At 30.3% G+C, this 18,580-nt stretch overlaps 2 protein-coding genes and 1 pseudogene across 4 annotated transcripts; 2 read left to right on the top strand and 1 right to left on the bottom strand.

Annotated features, from left to right (window-relative positions):
- Positions 1-1,217: 1,217 nt before the first annotated feature.
- On the top strand, positions 1,218-5,471 carry LOC111288452 (uncharacterized). 2 transcript variants are annotated; one of them, XM_022879351.2, is made up of 5 exons: positions 1,218-1,739; positions 1,809-2,140; positions 2,217-2,288; positions 2,377-2,457; positions 4,811-5,471. In XM_022879351.2, the coding sequence occupies exons 1-4, from the start codon at positions 1,466-1,468 to the stop codon at positions 2,380-2,382; spliced, it is 684 nt and encodes a 227-aa protein (XP_022735086.2). In that variant the 5' UTR covers positions 1,218-1,465; the 3' UTR covers positions 2,383-2,457; positions 4,811-5,471. The 2 variants fall into 2 exon arrangements, with proteins under 2 accessions (XP_022735086.2, XP_022735081.2); XM_022879346.2 differs by having other exon boundaries at positions 1,218-2,140.
- Positions 5,472-6,278: 807 nt separating this feature from the next.
- On the bottom strand, positions 6,279-6,996 carry LOC149519066 (uncharacterized). The gene is made up of 2 exons (XM_089758912.1): positions 6,620-6,996; positions 6,279-6,504 (listed from the first exon to the last, which is right to left on the bottom strand). Exons 1-2 carry the CDS (start codon positions 6,886-6,888, stop codon positions 6,279-6,281), a joined length of 495 nt encoding a protein of 164 aa, XP_089615038.1. The 5' UTR covers positions 6,889-6,996.
- A 9,329-nt stretch (positions 6,997-16,325) lies between these two features.
- LOC111288301 (ethylene-responsive transcription factor ERF038 pseudogene) lies at positions 16,326-17,415 on the top strand (annotated as a pseudogene). The gene has a single exon (XR_016341433.1). The product of XR_016341433.1 is annotated as an ethylene-responsive transcription factor ERF038 pseudogene (transcript).
- The last annotated feature ends 1,165 nt before the right edge of the window (positions 17,416-18,580 follow it).

The following is an 18,580-nucleotide window of genomic DNA, read 5'->3' as shown; positions in this document are numbered from 1 at the left end:
ATCTATATGATAATTAAATAATAACTATTAATTTTAATAAAGAAATAAATAAATAAAATTTTTTAATAATATAATTATATAATATGATTTAAATAAAAAAATTTTATATTAATACGACATAAGTATTTCATTAAATCTTTTTTGGGCAAACATAAGCACACAATTTTGACTAACAGCCACAGTGAATGATTAACGGACATAATGAGGATAAAAAGACTACATTCTCAAGAAATAATTTTATTTTTTAAAAATTTATTTTAAATTAAAAATAATTATTATTTTGATATAAAAATAATAATATTAATTTTCAATTATTTGTTAACTTTATAAATACAAATATATTATAAAATTTATTATATATCAATTTTAATCTAATGTCTATAATAATAATTTTATTGTATTATATTTTATCTCATCGTCACTGTTATGTTTATATCCAAATATATATCTCATTATTAATTTTAATCTTATTATTATAATATCTAATCTCATAATTATAATAATTAATTTTATCGTTATTATTATTTTTAATTTAATCAAAATTAATTTTACCGTTTATTCAAATAGAAGCAATTAATACTTTTATCTTTTTTATTTTATATCTATCAAAACACAAGAAAATGATTTTATGCTAAACTTAAAACTCCTAATTTAAAGATTTAAATTCAAAGATTAGGGTAAAAAATATAGATTAGGAGTGAAACTCTTTTTGTATAGATAATAATAGAAAAAAACCTAAGTTATTTTATAAAAATTTTTTGTATAATTTATTGATAAAGTATTGAATTATTCATTTGGATCATACAACTAATTTTAAAAAATATCATTAAAAATTTTCGACGTTCAAATCTTAACTCTTGCTTTTTTTTTTTTCTCAAAATATGATTTTTTTTTTTTTTGAAAAAAAACTCTATCAAAACTGAGTTTTCTCTCCTATAAACTACATTCAGCAAATGTAACATGACATTTTCAATCAAATATTCAAAATGAGGAAGTCAATATATATACAAACGATTAACTTATATAATATAAAATTAAAAATTCTATATAATTTATAAATTTGAAAAATTAAAAGTGAAAATATGTTAAAAAATAAAGAAAAAGAATAATGAAATAATTTGATTTAAAAATAATTTTGACAAAAAAAAAATTGAATAACAAAAAATGAGTTGGAAATAGAATCTCTAGAAAACCTTTGTTCCCTTCCATTTGAGTTCAGTGAGTATCATAATATAACAGCTCCTCTTCGCTGCTTTTCTCTCTTCACTTTTGTCTTTCATCACTTTCATGGCTTAAGATTCCTCTCTGTCAGCTGTCCTTTAGTCAAATCCTCCTTTGACCCACAAAACAACCACCCTTGTTTGGGTTTGGGTTTTGTTTTTTCTCTGTTTTTATCCATCAATAGTGTAATCATTCAATCCCAGAAACAAGAAACAACTGAAACGAGAGCAGAACTGCAAGCCCCATGTCTTCTTCTCCGACTTTGAAATCTCAACCTCTGCATAACTTTCCATTGCGTGGCCTTAAATGGGGGATGAACCACACCCACAACCACCACCACCGCCTTCGGAGACACTCCAATTCCTCCCACAAATCTCCTCAGCGCGGCGGTTCTGATTCTGAGTCCGATAATCATCCAAAGAACGGAGCTTCTTCAAGTTCTTCACCTGATCATAGGGCTGAACAACCGGAGAAGAAGGTCATCAATGGTTCTGATGTTTCGGTTGATCCATCGAACGGTAAGTCGAAGATCTGTATACGTCTTCGATGGAACAATCACAGGTTTGTTGATGAGGTTGCGGATACAGGAGATGAGAACTTGGATGATGAATTCGTTGACGGATTGGTTCCCAAGACGTGGAATCTGAGGCCTAGGAAGCCAATTTCTAAGCCGCCGAATCAAAACGGCGGCGCACTGAAGATCGGGACCTCGGCGGACGAGAACAAAACGCATAGGCCGGAATCGTCCCGGTCCAGGAATGTGACCGAGTCGAAGGCGGCTGAGAAGAAGGAGAAGAACCAGAAGCTCTCGATTTCGCTTACTACAGAAGAAATTTATGATGATATCTATGCCATGACTGGGTCAAGGGCCTCTAGAAAGCCAAAGAAGCGAGCCAAGCATGTTCAGACAGAACTCGATGTAAGGTTTTGAATTCCTTCATTATCCCATCTCTAGATATTTGGGTTTTTTCTAATCCTTTGTGAATCTTTTACAGCGTCTGTATCCAGGGTTGTGGTTAGCTTCGATAACGCCTGATTACTACACAGTCCCGGCGGCTCCTATAAAGGTCTGATGCTTTGCCTTTCCAAAAGCGTAATCTTTTTAAGTACTTGTTCAAGTGGTTTTGAGTAAAGGTTTGATTTTGGTGATTGCAGGATTAGATGGGAGAGCTGCTAAACATGAATGACTGCTAAACTTTTTTTGCAGCTGTAGAATAAGCTCTTAGAGAAGAAAGGGTAATAAATTTATGTTGTTTTCGTGCCTTTTTTGTCGAATCCGTGACAAGGTTAGACGGATGGCGGGATACAGTTACATTAAAAATTTTTTTATGAGTAGTCACAGATTGTAACTTTGACTTATCAGTTTAATAAATAGGGTTTTAACCGTTTCGGTTTATGTAAGAGGACATTGTTTTTCAGGTGATCTTTGGTCCTTAGGTTATCGGTACTTGTTAGTTGTTCATGGAACTGGTTTTGATATAAGAGCATAACAACTGTTTATTGATCCAGAAAGTTTGGGATGTATACTTCTGTTTGATGTGCTTGTTTTTCTTTCTTCTTTTGTTCTTTCTAATATGCATGAGTCGGATAAAAAGTAGTCAGTTTACTTCCAGTTGATTGATTTAAGAAACGTGTCTGTAATTAACGGATTAAGTAGTTATGCACATGGTAGTATAGATGGATTAAGTAGACATGAGCACGTGTTAGTAATTAACAGGTTGAGTAGTTCTGATCACGTGTTAGTAATTAACGGCTTTAGTAGTTGCTACTGTCCGTTATGGTAAGATGTCCGTATTTTAACAGGCAATGCAAAGTGCTGGATGAGAATATAATTTAAGGAATCCATATATGGTTGGGACGTAATTATATGATTGATTTGCAACTATGGAATCTATATGTTCTTTGTCGCTTCTTAAATTTACACTTGTTCAAGCAAAGATGGTAGTTTACCGGCTTCAATTTATATAGGAATGTCTCATTATTTAATGAAAGTAAGTAGTTTTATACGTTCTTTTTATTCTATCTCTAGATAGCGTGCGTGACAAACACGCATCACTGACCATTCAAGCCAAATGGGTTGGAAGACACCCTTATAAGTGGCTTGCATGCATTGTATCTTTACATTCTTACATCCTATTGGAAAGCAAACTCTGAGATGAAAATAGGTTAGTTCACCAGCTCTTGATTGGTTTGAGATGAAGTTCAACTGTTAAATGAATCAAAAAGTTTTGTTTTGTGCATCTTTCTTGTTTGAGGAGATTGTGAGCTAGATGTATCATCATTATTTCTAGAAGACATTTGATTGATCAGCAGGACTTACGTGTCAGAAGCTGTGCATTGTGTGATTGAGTTACATCTTTATCACTTAGTTAATTCTTGCTTTGGAAATTGCATTTGTCAAAAGTAACAGCGGTCAGTTTATCACTATTGAATATATTTAAGAAAACTGCCAATCTCTATTGGATTAATTAGTTTGCTTGTTTATCTCCCCAAGTTGGAAGTGTTTGAGTGAATAGATGCAGCAGCAACTGTTTATGCACAGATGTATGGAAGCCAGCAAGTGAAATAATCAGGCTCATAGTCTTATGAAAATATCGGATTTAATTTACCTAAGTAGTTTTTCCCAGTTTTCCTTTCCTGTTTGAAGTGTATTAGGGATTTGTCTGTGTTATTTTCAATGGCAAGATGTGAATGACTGAATAGGATGTAATTTCATGGAAAATATCAGCGTTAGAGCCTATAGAGTTGGGTTAAACTACTGTGATTGACCTCCATGCTTTATATGTGTGAGTGTTTGTGTGTTTTCCCTCTGAAGAAAAAAACTGCTCTCGGTCACCTCACGACAAGCTTCAGTTTTACTGAAGTATTTGTATTGCTTATTATTAGAAATATTGCAATTAGAGAGACTATGAAGGAATTAATTTTAGGTTTGGCTGTTGAATTTTCTTTTCATTGCCATTATGACTGCATCAATATGCGTATGCTAGTCAAACTAGAAAAACTAAGTTCTCCTACTAGAGTCTTATCTCTGTCATACAAATGACTCTAGCAATGTGATGTGCGACTAGTATTACATGTTTATCATGCCAATTAGATCATCGGAAGAACTAATCATCTTTATATTTGACATTTTGACACTTCTTTTGGTTATGTGATGTGCGACTAGTATTACATGTTTATCATGCCAATTAGATCGTCGGAAGAACTAATCATCTTTATATTTGACACTTTTTTTGGTTAACCACATTACTTTATGTACATAAATTGTTTCGATTAAAGACGCATGCATGTCAACATTCTTTGATTTTGAGAAGGCATATATAGTATATAAATAATTGCTGAATTATAGCATATGCAGTGAATGGTAAAAGCATATATGGTAGCCTTAGCATTCACAATTGGAGGTTTTTTATATATTTGGAAACTCTATAAATCTCAAATCTTGATATAATCATGAAGGGTTGCTAAGGCTACTATATATGAGAGGAAAAAAAAAAAAAAAAGAGGCTTTCTCTTGCAAAATATGAAATTTCATGGTGCACAATGGCTATTCCTTAAACGCTCCTTTCTTTTGTTGTCTGATTAACAGAGAAAAACAGAGGAGAAACAAAGAAGCTTTCTTTTGCTGCCATTTACCAGGTAATCCCTTACCTTAACCCATACGTACACGTTTATTTACATACGAATTTACATATCTAAGCTTGTTTATGTATGAAGATATCATGTACTTGTACTTTTAGTTTAGCTAACTGACCTGCAAAAGCTGGAGCTTTTAAAGTTTCTTTGGGTTCCTGAGAGTAAAAATAGAGGTGGAATGAAGAAATGAAAAGCTTTTGAGACTCGGGACATCAAAACTTAAAACCTTAGTATTGCAACATGGCGGTGATCAACCACCTATTATCCGAACGGTCCAGACAGATGAAAAATGTGGTACTAAGGAGATTTGCGAACAGGTGACCAATTATTAGAATGGTGCTGTTACTGTGGCAATTGTTTCAGAAGAGGCTGCAAATGATTCTGCATTCAATGGACTGATGCTAGCTATTTTTCATCATTCGGCAATTCCTTGTTTCTTTCAGTGTACATGCTGCTCAATGAATGTACTTGTAATATTGTGATTCAGTCAGTTGTTCTAAAAGCCAACAAATTTATCTTGCATTGTACATGTAGATTTTCTTATTGTTGCCAAAAGAGGATTCGCAACTGTTGAGAAGCTATTTATGATACATGTTCATAATCTTACAGTCCAACGTAGTAATACCTGTTTTTTTCTTTATATTGGGGATGAAGGTTGGAGTTGTTTGGACTCGAATCCAAATCTTACAACATATCATTACTCCTAGTTCCGCCCCGGAAGAAATCTCTTATCAAAACCCAAAATTACTAGTCTTGATAATGTTTATTTCTTACCTTGCACCTAAGTTCTGGATTTTCATTTCCTAGAACTTTTGCAAAGATGGATGTGCCCGAACATGGCAGTGGGCCTGTCGGGCAGCCATTTCTTGAACCAGTGAGAAATGGCAGATCTGGTGCAAGGAAAGAAATTGATCTTTGGGGCTGTAGGATCCATTGAAAAGATCTGTTTGGATCACATCATTATCTAATGAAAACATAGGCTTCGTTCATCACTTTCATTTTCTCAACCCCCATTGTTATAGCAAACAAAACAGATACATCCATCCATGACAATGACCTTTTAGGATGGAGCAATATATATATATATATATATATATATATATATGTATGTTTGTATGTACGTCTATATGTATATATACAGGCCATGGCAGAGGCAGCCCATCATCCTCATTTTGAGGCTGAGAAACTTGGTAGAAAGCAAACCCTAGGACAAATTTACAAGAAACAAAATTACAAGAACACAAATTTAAATCAAAATGCAAATTGCTTAATCCAGAGACAAAAAAATCCAATCATACAATAATAAAATAAAAAGATCTCGCCAAGAGTTGTGTGATCTGTCGTTAGAATGCCAAATTTTTAGTTTTAACAATTAGATAAAAAAAAATCTATTTCCTAATTTTTTTATTTATGGAAATTATCTAGTTCCTCCTAGAGGCATTTGTTTTGTTGGATTCAAACTTCTTGCACCAGAGCGGCCTGCCACCAATCATGAACTTGGTATGCTTTTTTCCGCAATGGGTTACCGCCATTGGAATATAAGATGCCTTGAAAACAACCTTCCCAAACTGTGGTGTCACAATCTCTCCATAACTCTTCGGCTGTGGCCAATGCACGTATATTCTCTCCAAGCAATCCCCATATTTGCTGCCACATTCCACACCCAACATATCATTCATTTTTCATAGTTTGGGACATGGGAATTTTAGAAAATAGATCATGATGATGATTATTAGTTTCATAAATGCTCACATATGCTTACCTGATAAAGAATCTGGCAATTTGGTGCTCTGATATAGGGTGTCCATTGGAGAATGTTATGAACAAGCATCGATCTTCCTCAGGAGCGCCATTGACCTTCGGAGACCACTCCTTAGCATAAGGATTCAGTTGTTTGGTTCGAACCATTATTGCATTTGGTTGATCAGTCACGTAATAATTTCCATTGGATGGTGGCTTGACAACTTTTTTACCAGTCCAACCTCCAGGCGTGGTTTCTGCAAAAGACCTAGACCAGTATGGTGCATCCATGAATGGATAGAAACTTAATATGGAGGCAGCGTACGTGAGAACAATGAGAGGAGTGAGTGAGGGTATTTATAACAGCAACAAGTGAAGAGCATTGCGATGGTTCGGTAACGTTGGCTTCAAATGGAAAGATATTATTGAAGAGGGTGTTTTCGAGTGGGCACGACGCTTCCACTAAGGCAAAGATTCATGTTGCATGGACCCTCTCCCAAGTTCCATTTCATATGATTAGAAGTCAAATGCACATTTCATATGATTGAATTTGATTGTATACAATCATATGGTTAGTATCTTTCCTTTTTAAGTAATTGGCCGAAGGCGATTTGACGCTGATAATAAATTACTTAATTTAGAATATATTTTATGGTGATAATTTGATTGTTGATGAATCATGCATTGGTGTCGAACTTGAAGTTTAATTCATCAATTAATTCATATAATTATTTTTAAAAAATGAGATTTAAATCTTACCATTTATAATCTTTTTTCTTATATCTACGTTGTATCATGTTCTTTTGTATAAAAAAATCATGCATTAGTGTAAGATAGTCCCACTATCAAAGAGTAATTACTAAAGTATAAAACTTGCAAAGATAAATCAATTGAATAAAAACACAATAATTTCATGCTAATTCAAGTTTGAGCAGTCTCTCTTCGCATGTATAGTTGATGGAGCATATTTAGGGGCAGGTATGGTCATTGGCCCCCCAAAAAATTTTAACGCCCTTATATATATTTTACTTTTTCCCATGAAACTTATTTGATCTTCGTGTCCCGTTAAACTTATTATCTATTCACCCTTCTTCCGATACCTGGCTTCGCCTCTGATAATTGCATTCAAGAACAGCTTGGTAAATTAAAGCTAGGTAAGCAAGAGCTGTCTTGTTATTCATTATGTTAAGATGTAATAAGCTGGCAAATTGACAGATAAATCTAAGTTCACAATGGCATACATATGTGGCAAGACAATAATGGAGAAACTTAGTCATATAAATTACAATAATTTGAGCTTCGACGACCAATGTATCATTCATGATAACGACTCCCTTCGGTTTTTTCATGATAATGAGCCGTCAATGCCAAAAGTGCAGTGTGCCCAACAATAAGAAGTAACAGCATTCAATGTTTTTTCTCAGTGAATATAGCAGATTGGAGAAAGGATTGCATGAAACAGTTACTCCGTGTAACATATGTTTTTTTCATTTAAAGGACGTTAGGTAATCATATTTTTTTAAAAAATCAATCATTTATTACACATTATATGCATGAATCTATTAATATTCACCATTCAATTATTAGAAGGATGTATAATAAATTGTTGATTTTTTTTAATAATGTGATTATATGATATAATTTAAATGAAAGTGATATGTGCTTACATGAAATAACAATTTCATATAATTCTTTCTCTAGCAGCTTGATACCATGTTTCTGGGAAGTTATTATCTTTGTGGTTATGTTAGCATTTTTTTTTAACTAATCTACCTTATATTACATGGCTAAAAAAAATATTATGCGCATAAATTTCTTCAAACATACTACTTCAAGTGCTAACTCCAATAACATACCGACTGAAGATCAATTGACATATTAAATTAGCATTTTTTGTCTTTAACTTCATCCCCATCATTTTATGTTATTTTATCACAGTTTGTTCAACTTTTTTTTTTTTTTGGTTGCAAAGGAGGGCTAGTGTCCTTACAAGGGGGAGGGGGGATGACGGGGTCGAACCCACGTCTACATGACTTTCAACCCGTCTCTTAACCACTAGGCTAAGAGGGGAAAGTCATTTGTTCAACTATTAATCTATATGTTCAGATGCTATATTTGATATTAAACTAGTACAAAGTTTTAGTCTTTTAGATGCAATTTGGTTGCTTGGAATGCATGCTTCTTTGAATTGTTAAGCCTTGGTTGGTTTGATAATGAAAGAGGTTGCTCTATAGTTGCATTAACAGCACGATGGGCCAACCAATCTTCAGCTCAGTGTCACCTATGTTGACACTATGCATGACGAGAATTAGGTTTCCAATGTTTCCTTAGGAATTTGGCCAATTAACCCAAAAGGAAAAGACAGAAATCAAAATGAAAACTACACTAGAAGACCTTATGGTTAACAGCCATACGCTCTAACCAACTAAGCTATTCCAGCTTGTTATCGAATGTTACAACATACCATTAATTGTCTAATCTATTCATGTTTTATGATACTTTAGTTGATGAGAATTAATTCTCAGATGCTAGCCTCTACACTTGCTTGTACAATTATGTAAAGTAGAAGTTGAAAATAAGGGGAGCAAACCAACGGACGGTTGGCTTAAGTGTTCATTGCATAGATTTGAATCCGTTGAAAGGTTGTGGGAAGGTAATTTCTCATAAATTCATTAGACTCGACATAAATAAAACTGTTTGAACCCATTCAAAGAGGGGATGTATTAAATGAAATCCAAAAACCTTTTATCCGCGAAAAAAAAGGGAGGAAAAAAGAGAAACTGTTGAGAATGAGGAGAAATTAAATACATGATTAGTCTTATAAAAAATGTTAAAATGATGATATATTGTTGTATGAATTAAAGAAGTTGAAGTTTTACTTTGATCAATTCTTGCGAATGATTAAAAGTTAGTTTATAAGAGAAAGAGAATAGCAAGGGAAAATGACAAGTAAAGAGATCATGCTGATGGTGAAAAATGATGAGCCAACTGCCTTTAAAAACAAACTTCCCGCAGGGTTATTACCAATGAACCGTTAGTTCAGTGATACAGGAATTAGCTCTCGAGTTAAGGGTCTCGAATTCGAACTATGGTCGTAATAAAAAAATCTTATTACCCAGAATAAATCTCTCTTATCATTAACCAAATTACTGCAATATATTGCAAACAAGAATCTATTTCCATAAAAAAGTTTGGTCACTCTTATTTGAAGACTCTTTTTTTAGTCCATCTCTTAGACTATATGCACCATTGGATATCGTTTTAGGTTCAGCTTTGCTTGTTCATGTCGATATTTCCCATGCTTTTCAATTGGAAAGAAAGATTTATCAAATAATTTATGTTGCACAGGATAATCAATTTCGTTTCCATCAAGCTCCCAAGAAGAAGAAAAAAAACTTCTGAAGATCATAGCAAAAGAAGAGCAGAGACGGATTCAAATGGGAAGTCGGGTACCAATAGACACCCTTAAAAATTGGAAAAAAAAATTTTCTTGGACACTCAAAATTTTTTTAGACTTTCTTTTCGTTGATAAAATTAAACAATTTTATGGGTGGCCTTTTTTTTATATTTTTATTAATTATAAGTGGACATTCGTGAAAAAAATCTTGAATCCGTCACCGAAAAAGAGAGAAACTTATTGTTGAAATATTCCCATTAGCAATCACAGCTATAGCATTAATGCTCTTTGGCCCTTAACTTGATCAGACTTGACTAGCTGATGTAGTTAATATCAATTATGCAAACCAATTTAGGGTGGTTTGGATTAGACAATTAATGTTGGGCATGAACTTATCTGATCTCTGATAATTATTGTGGCATAAATTGTCCTTTTATTTGAATGTAATGGAACATTATTTAAGCCAATCTTGTATCAAAAATACCAATTTGTTCATATAGTTTTTGAATTTGCAGAATTAGAATAAGCAACCAGATTTTTTCACCACTAAAATTTAACAACAAAAACACTTTTTTTTTTGTTGTTTTACTCTTTCTCTAGCAATCATTTAGGCTGCCTTTAGACTTCAATTCCAGCCAACTTTTTCCTTTTTGATTCAAGAGGAAAGCACTAATTATATTAATTTATAGTTCAAGTCAAGTACATTATATACGAATATTTATATATTTATATTACATCTGTTTCGTATTAAATATATGTAATATGTAAAAATTATTATGTTACAGTTCATATCGATATATAAATACAAAATATTTTTTTAAAATTTTTGTTAAACTCATATATGATTTTTATTAAAATTTTAAATTATATTACTTTCATATATATTTTATTATTGTCGTATCATGTCTAAAATTACTTTATTTAAGTGAAATTCATGAAGTCCTCACCATATAACTCAGGTTGAAGGAAACATGAAATTGAGGAGAGTATGGGTAATTGAAGGAAATGGAGAATAAAACATTGAGTTAGGTTAAAATTTTGTGGATGGCTAGATATGGAATGACCCAAATGTTAGGTGTTTGATATAGTATATTAAAAAATGTGAATTTTATTGACGGATAATTGGCTCAAATAATAAAAAAAGTTTGTTTTTCTCTTTGTTATTTGAGTTCGAATCTATTGAAAGGTAATGAGAAGATAATTTCTTATAAATTCGATAAATTTTGTGTAAATAAATTTATTTAAAATGATAAAAATAAGAGATATAATGAGCGATATTGAATTATTGTTTGTACTCTTCATTCTATAGTATCCCAAGATACTTCCAAGTTAAAATACTATTTATAATAATTCATTTATAATACTATTGAATACACCAGATTTATAATAATTCATTTTTAATTTTAGAATTACATTAATTTTACAGTTTTTATAACTTTTTATTATAAAAAAAAATAACATTTTAAAATGATAAAATTTTATTATAACAAAATAAAAAATAATAAAATTTTATAAATGGATGAAGCAATGAGATAAGAAAAACAGTCACTCAGATTAGAATGTTGGGAATTAGGAAAACTCTGAAAGCATGCAGGCATTGCACGAGTGACTGATGAAGTTAGTTTGATGGGGCAAAGCTCTGGGACTGATCCTCAAAACAATTATAGAAGGATCTCAAAAGGTCTGTAAAGTCCTTTCAATGATGGTCATGTGCCCTTAATTAGGGCAACATATCAGAATTTTCATCATTCTTCTAGGCCCCTCTCATATGATAAGGTGGGAGAAATTGCTTCTTTCACAAAAACTCTTTACCTTCTCTTTATTCTCTGTGTTCCATTCTCTTTTTTTTTTTTTTCTTCGTAAACTTGATTGATTTAAATGCTGAAGTATGTTTCGAAATATAACTTTTAATGGCCGATGTAGATCTTTTTCAGAGGTATCCAACTTGTAACATATATAAGAACCCCATCGATGTATTTATCAATTTTATTGATAAAATAATTTTTTTTTTTTAATTTTTAATTTTTTGAATGTCATAGATATCCTACTTCAAAGTGTAAATCCGATCTTAATTATTTTTTATAGATCTGATCATTCATGTATTCGTATGATATAAAATATTTAAATTTATATATTTATATCATATTTTATATAACAATTATGTGTTACAATTCGTATCGACATAAAAATATGAAACATATTTATTTGATTTTATTAAATTCATATATCATTATTATTAAAATTTTAAACCTTATTATTTTAGTGTTTTTTTTTTAATATCGTATTCATATCATATTTTAAATTATCATATATTTCGACATCTTTTAACCTTCATTTTTTATAATGGATCTGACATGCTTGAACTCCATTCCTATCAGACTAAGAATTACATCAACATGATGAATAGCTTTTAGAAAAGTATATCTCCATTCTTGCTTTTGTCATATCCTCCCTTGAAACCTTCTTCAAATGATGATTAGTAGATTTTAGTAATAATAATAATAATCAAAACCAATATGTCACTGATATGTTTACTTTGAGTGTTGGTTTTGAAGATTATAGAAAAACAAAAACTTGTGCACGGTTTGCATCAGATATTGTCTTCCTTTATAAATAGAACCCACAGGTTCACTTTCCATGGCTGCTTTGAAAGCAATCTGACAATCTGTTTTTAAAATGCTTGTAAGCATATATTTTTGTGTAGGTCCATTCAACTTGGTAAGATTTCGATCCATTGGTCCTTCAGATTTTTAACGTGTGGTGTTCAATGAAACAAACTCGATGTCATCTCACATCAATAATTCACGTTATTTTTAATTTGTGAAATTTTTTTTAAAGATAAAATTATGAAATTCAATGAATCTAAATGAAACTTTATAAGTTGATGTAAATCGTAATATTAAGAATTCAAATCGATTTTAAAATATTAACAATATATCATCAAAAATAATAAATTCTCATTTAAATAGAAGAGGATGTCGTGATTTTAAAAACGAACCATAAATCTTATATTTTTGGTGTATACTAAATTCGATCTTAAGATATAAATATTTATATTACTTTTAATTTATGATATCTTTTGCGAGATAAAATTATAAAATTTTATGACAAGTCAGGTATAAGATACAGTCGGGTCAAATTGAAGTTGACATATCAATGAGCTAATCTAGACTAAGATACTTTGTTCATGTGTGGGTATATTAATTTTCTTAAATTAGTATTTATAGTTATTTATTTTATGTATAATATGTATAAAATATAAAATTATTGTATTATAATTTGTATTAATATATTAAATATAATTTTTTTTATTTTTATTAAAATTATATATAATTTTGTATTATTTTTATTGTATTATTATATATTTTTTAAATTATTTGATCTAATAAAAGAAAAAAAAAGAGAAAAAGAAAAAAAATGCATATATCTGTGAAAATCGAAGGCTTTTATGTCTTTGAAGGCCCTGAGACAACTTTCATGTGAAGTATAGTACTGTAAATGTTTTCAATGAGAGTATCATTTGACTTAAGGGTGTAATCGAATCGAGTTGAGTCGATACAGTTCGAGCTTGGCATCCAACTCGATACAGCTCGAGCTCGGCTCCCAATTCGAGGCTCAAACTTGATCGAATTTTATTTTTTTAACTCGAATTCGATTTGTGATTGAAATCGAGTTACTCGAATTCGCTCGATTAAACTCGATTAATATGTTAAAATAAACTCGATTCTTATATTCAACAAGAGTTTGATTATTTGTGCTGAAGCTTGAACTTGTATTCGAGATATTTTATTAATTAAAATAATAAAAAAATTTAAATATAAAAGCTCGATTAGGCTCGCGAGCTACTTGAGCCGATTATAAGAATACTCAAGCTCGATTCGATCGATAAGTCGAATTATTCGAACTCGAGTTCGACTCGATAATAATCGAATCAAATTCAGGTTTTATTCGAATCGAACCCGAATAGTTTACGAGTATTAATGTATCATTTACACCCCTAATTTGGCCTACCAAAGATAATTAAAAGACCAAAACGATTCAAGTTTTGCCTATGGAAAATGGGAAATTGATTACTATTAAACACATTAGGTATAAAAATACCCAAGCCTTGAAATTAACTATAGTAACAAATTTGCATTAGAATAGACCAAAACTAGAGGTGAAAAAAAAAAGAGAAATTCAAAAATTGATTCGAAATCGTAGTATTCAGTTCAAAACGGATTAATTTTTTTTATTCGATTCAGATCAAGTTTAGATATTAAATATATATATTAAGTACGAATCAAATTTTGGATCAAACAGTGAAAAATAAAAAAAAATTAAACTAAATCGAACAAAATTATATATTTTTCTTAGTTTTTATACATATTTTAAATTTTTATTAAAAAAATAATATTTAAAAATTAAAAATTGATAAATCGAACCGAACAGAATCGATAAAATTCAGTTCAGTTCGATTTAGATTCATATCGAATTTTAAATTTTTATAATGTTATATAATATCCGAAAAAACTAAACCAAATCAATTAAAAGACCAAAATGATTCAAGTTTTGCTTATGGAAAATGGGAAATTGATTATTATTAAATACATTAGGTATAAAAATACCCAAGCCTTGAAATTCACTATAGTAGAAAATTCGCATTAGAACAGACCAAAACTAGGGGTGAAAAAAAAAACAAGAAATCCGAAAATTGATTCAAAATCATAGTATTCAGTTCGGATCAGATTAATTTTTTTTATTCGATTCAAATCAAGTTTGGATATTGAATGTATATATTAGATACGAATCCGATTTCGGATCAAAAAGTGAAAAAAAAAATTGAACCAAATCGAACGAAATTATATATTTTTCTTTGTTTTTATATATATTTTAAATTTTTATAAAATAAAAATAGTAATTTTGTATGAAAATCTACTTAAATATGTTAAAATTTTATATTAAAATAATATATAAAAATTAAAAATCGATAAATCGAACCGAACGAAATTGGTAAAATTCAGTTCGGTTCGATTTGATTCAAATCAAAGAAGGTTCGATTTGGATTCGGATCGGCTTTTAAATTTTTATAATGTTATGCAATATCCGAAAAAACTAAACCAAATTAGTTAAAAGACCAAAATGATTCAAGTTTTGCCTATGAAAAATGGAAAATGAGAAATTTATTATTATTAAAATACATTAGGTATAGAAATACCTAAGCCTTGAAATTCACTATAGTAGAAAATTTGCATTAGAACAGAGCAAAACTAGGGGTGAAAAAAAAAAGAGAAATTCGAAAATTGATTTAAAATCGTAGTATTCAGTTCGGATTAGATTATTTTTTTTTGTTCAGATTAAGTTTAGATATTAAATGTATATATTAGGTACGAATCAGATTTCGAATTAAAAAGTAAAAAATAAAAAAATTGAACCAAATCGAATGGAATTATATATTTTTCTTAGTTTTTATATATTTTTTAAATTTTTATAAAATAAAATTAATAATTGTGTGAAAATCTACTTAAATATATTAAAATTTTATATTAAAATAATATCTAAAAATTAAAAAAATTAAAAATTAAAAATCGATAAATCAAATCGAACGGAATTGATAAAATTTAATTCGATTTGATTCGATTCAAATCAAAGAATGTTCAGTTTGGATTCAAATCATATTTTAAATTTTTATAATGTTATGTAATATCTGAAAAAACTAAATCAAATCCGATCTAAACCGTTATTACCCTTAGCCAAAACCTTAAGATTATCATTCAATTTGCCTATGTGTAACAAATTAGCTTAACATATAAGCCCTTGCATCGTTAGAAAAGATTTAGATAAAGTTTATTAGGTGAAGTTTGTGAAATTTTTTACTGAAAATGATTAAATCAAAATTAAAATCAAAATCAAAATTGATAGATTGAAAGATCTCATTATAAAGATTAAGTGTGCAACATTTGAAAAAAAATTGAAAAAATTTATATATATTTTTATATAGACATTTTTAGTAAATATTTTGACAGAATTTTTATCATTATATAAGTATTGATCATATTGAAATTATAAATAATATTTTATATTAATTTTTTTTTCTTACATATTATTGATTTTTATATTGAATTTTATTAATTTATCAGTTTATAATTTTTATTAAAGTTTTTATTAAATCATTTTTAAGAAAAAATTTTATAAATTTCATTTAAAAAATTTTATGTAAGTTTTGTTCTACATCATTATGTTTTTTTTTTATCGAAAAAATTTTAATAAAATAAATCGGAAACTTAAAAAAAATTTATGTTATATTTACAGATCGTTTATAAGACGACAACGAGATTCGAACTTGCTTCTTATAAATAAAGTATTCTAACCTTAGGAACTCAACCAAGAATTGCTCTAGACCACCATGTTATATCATATGCCAATCACTCAAAATTCTTTCTTCACTTACAACTAGGCTTCTATCAGTCATGGAAAGAGATATCAACATTGAGAATGATGCTCACCATAACAACTTGCTTACCTCTTCTTCCGTGGTCTCCACCGCCGCCACTTCCTCCGCCACATTCTCGTTTTTGGGTTCCCATCAAAGCAAGAAAACTTCAAACAATGGTGTGGCTCCTAAAGGGTCAAAGAAAGCTGGAGATCACTTGGAAAATGAGAGGCACAGGACTAGTGATGATGATGATGGCAAGCATCAGACATACCGTGGAGTACGTAAGCGAAGCTGGGGCAAATGGGTGTCTGAAATCAGAGAACCAAGGAAGAAATCAAGGATATGGCTTGGAACATACCCTACAGCTGAAATGGCTGCTCGAGCCCATGATGTAGCTGCATTGGCCATTAAAGGCCACTCCGCTTACCTTAACTTCCCTGAACTTGCAAAGCAACTCCCACGCCCTGCCAGTACCACTCCCAAGGATATCCAAGCCGCTGCTTCTCAAGCAGCTGCCTCAACTTTTCTCAAGACAGGGGGATGCAACATTGAAGAACTTCCTGTTTCACAAGAATCATCAAGTTCATCACCTTCTATCGATAACGATGACACCTTCTTTGATCTCCCTGATCTCATGATTGATGCCAGGGATCGAAGAGATGGGTTTTACTCATATTCTTCAACATGGCAAATATGTGCTGAGGAGCCATTCTCATGGGAGGACTACTAGCAAAGCTCTAACTTTCAAATTTCTTCATCTGTTACACAATAATCACTGCATTCCCTAAAGGAAACCAATCAGGAAAACTCGCTTTTGAATCGTGAATTGTTGGTGGTTTGTGTTCAACCTTGGTTCAGAGAGATACAAAAGGCAGTGGCAATGTTACAATCTTGTCTACAGTTTCTCCAAGAAACATATGAGAGAGATGAAATTGTTAATCTCCATTGTAAAATACGAGCACTAGACATATATAAACAATTAATAAATGGCAAATTTCTTCTTTGCGAGTGTAATTCATGTTCAAAATTTGATTCAGTCGATTTATGTAAACACGAGACAACATCCCACAATTTTAATATTCAAATCTAATCATCTATAATTTTTTTATATTCAGATGCCCCCATTTTAATGAACTTTTCACATAATTAACTCTAAAGATAATAAAATAACTAGAGTAATTACCATGAAAAAAAGAAAAGAAATATAGATATCCTTCTATGTCTATTGGTTGGAAAAAGACCTAAAGAAGGAAATCCATCATATGGTGAATAATTTCTCGAAGAAATTGATGATATAGAGTGAGCAAAATTGAAGGTGATGGAGAAATAGTTATGCTTTTTGTCCAGCACCAAATTTTCCTACCATCATTTAGCAAAAGGAAATTAACCAAGGCAGATTCCTATGCTATGTGTGCATGTAGGAGAACCCAAACAAGGTGACAGCATAATCTAATTAACCAAAGTAATTTCCATGTCCAAAATATCCTTCATTTTTTTTGCCAAAGAGTGTTATGTGACAAAGTATAGGACTTAAATTAAACTAATAATCTAAAGCATGATACAATGATATAACACGAAAATAATATGAAAAAAAAAATAATGTGGCATAAGTTAAAAATTTTAGCAAAAATCATTTATAGATTTAATAAAATAAAAAATATATTTTGTATTTTCGTGTTAACATAAGTTATGATACATAATTTTTATATAAAATAAGATATAAATACATAAATTATTAATATTTTATAAAAGATAAATATAGAATTGTCGGATCTATTCATTCAAATCAAGAAACTATTATACCTAATGGCCAATGACACCACCCTCATTGTCTCACGTTCTATTTTCCATCATATTAGCCAAATTTCAAGTAGCCATTGGCCTTTTAGAACAGACAAAGAATATCATATGGTAAACCAAGCATACATCAAGAGACCCACGAGTACCTTATCATTTGGGGTTAAATTTTTGTCTTTTGGGACAATTATTGGGACAATGGTTTTCCCTTTATATCCGTAGATTATACTACAAACCCTCAAAGAATGTAATTAGATTTGATAATCTTAAATACGATATAAATATAATATAAATATAAAATACAAAAGTGTTATAATTTAAAATTTTAATAATAATTATATTTAAGTTTAATAAAATTAAAAATATATATTTTA

This window comes from Durio zibethinus, chromosome 4 (genome assembly GCF_047325235.1).
Source record: "Durio zibethinus cultivar Kanyao isolate XHJ-2024 chromosome 4, ASM4732523v1, whole genome shotgun sequence".
NCBI classification, from domain to species: Eukaryota; Viridiplantae; Streptophyta; class Magnoliopsida; order Malvales; family Malvaceae; genus Durio; species Durio zibethinus.
Note: the sequence above shows the minus strand (reverse complement) of the source record. Positions and strands in the feature narration are given on the sequence as shown.

Bases quoted from the DNA above. Each gene is read 5' to 3' on its own strand.
- LOC149519066 (XM_089758912.1), bottom strand. From the start codon at position 6,888: ATGGATGCACCATACTGGTCTAGGTCTTTTGCAGAAACCACGCCTGGA. The intron at 6,505-6,619 runs GTAAGCATATGT...GGAATGTGGCAG, and splicing joins ATTGCCAGATTCTTTATCAG to CAAATATGGGGATTGCTTGG.
- LOC111288452 (XM_022879346.2), top strand. From the start codon at position 1,466: ATGTCTTCTTCTCCGACTTTGAAATCTCAACCTCTGCATAACTTTCCA. The intron at 2,141-2,216 runs GTAAGGTTTTGA...AATCTTTTACAG, and splicing joins ATGTTCAGACAGAACTCGAT to CGTCTGTATCCAGGGTTGTG.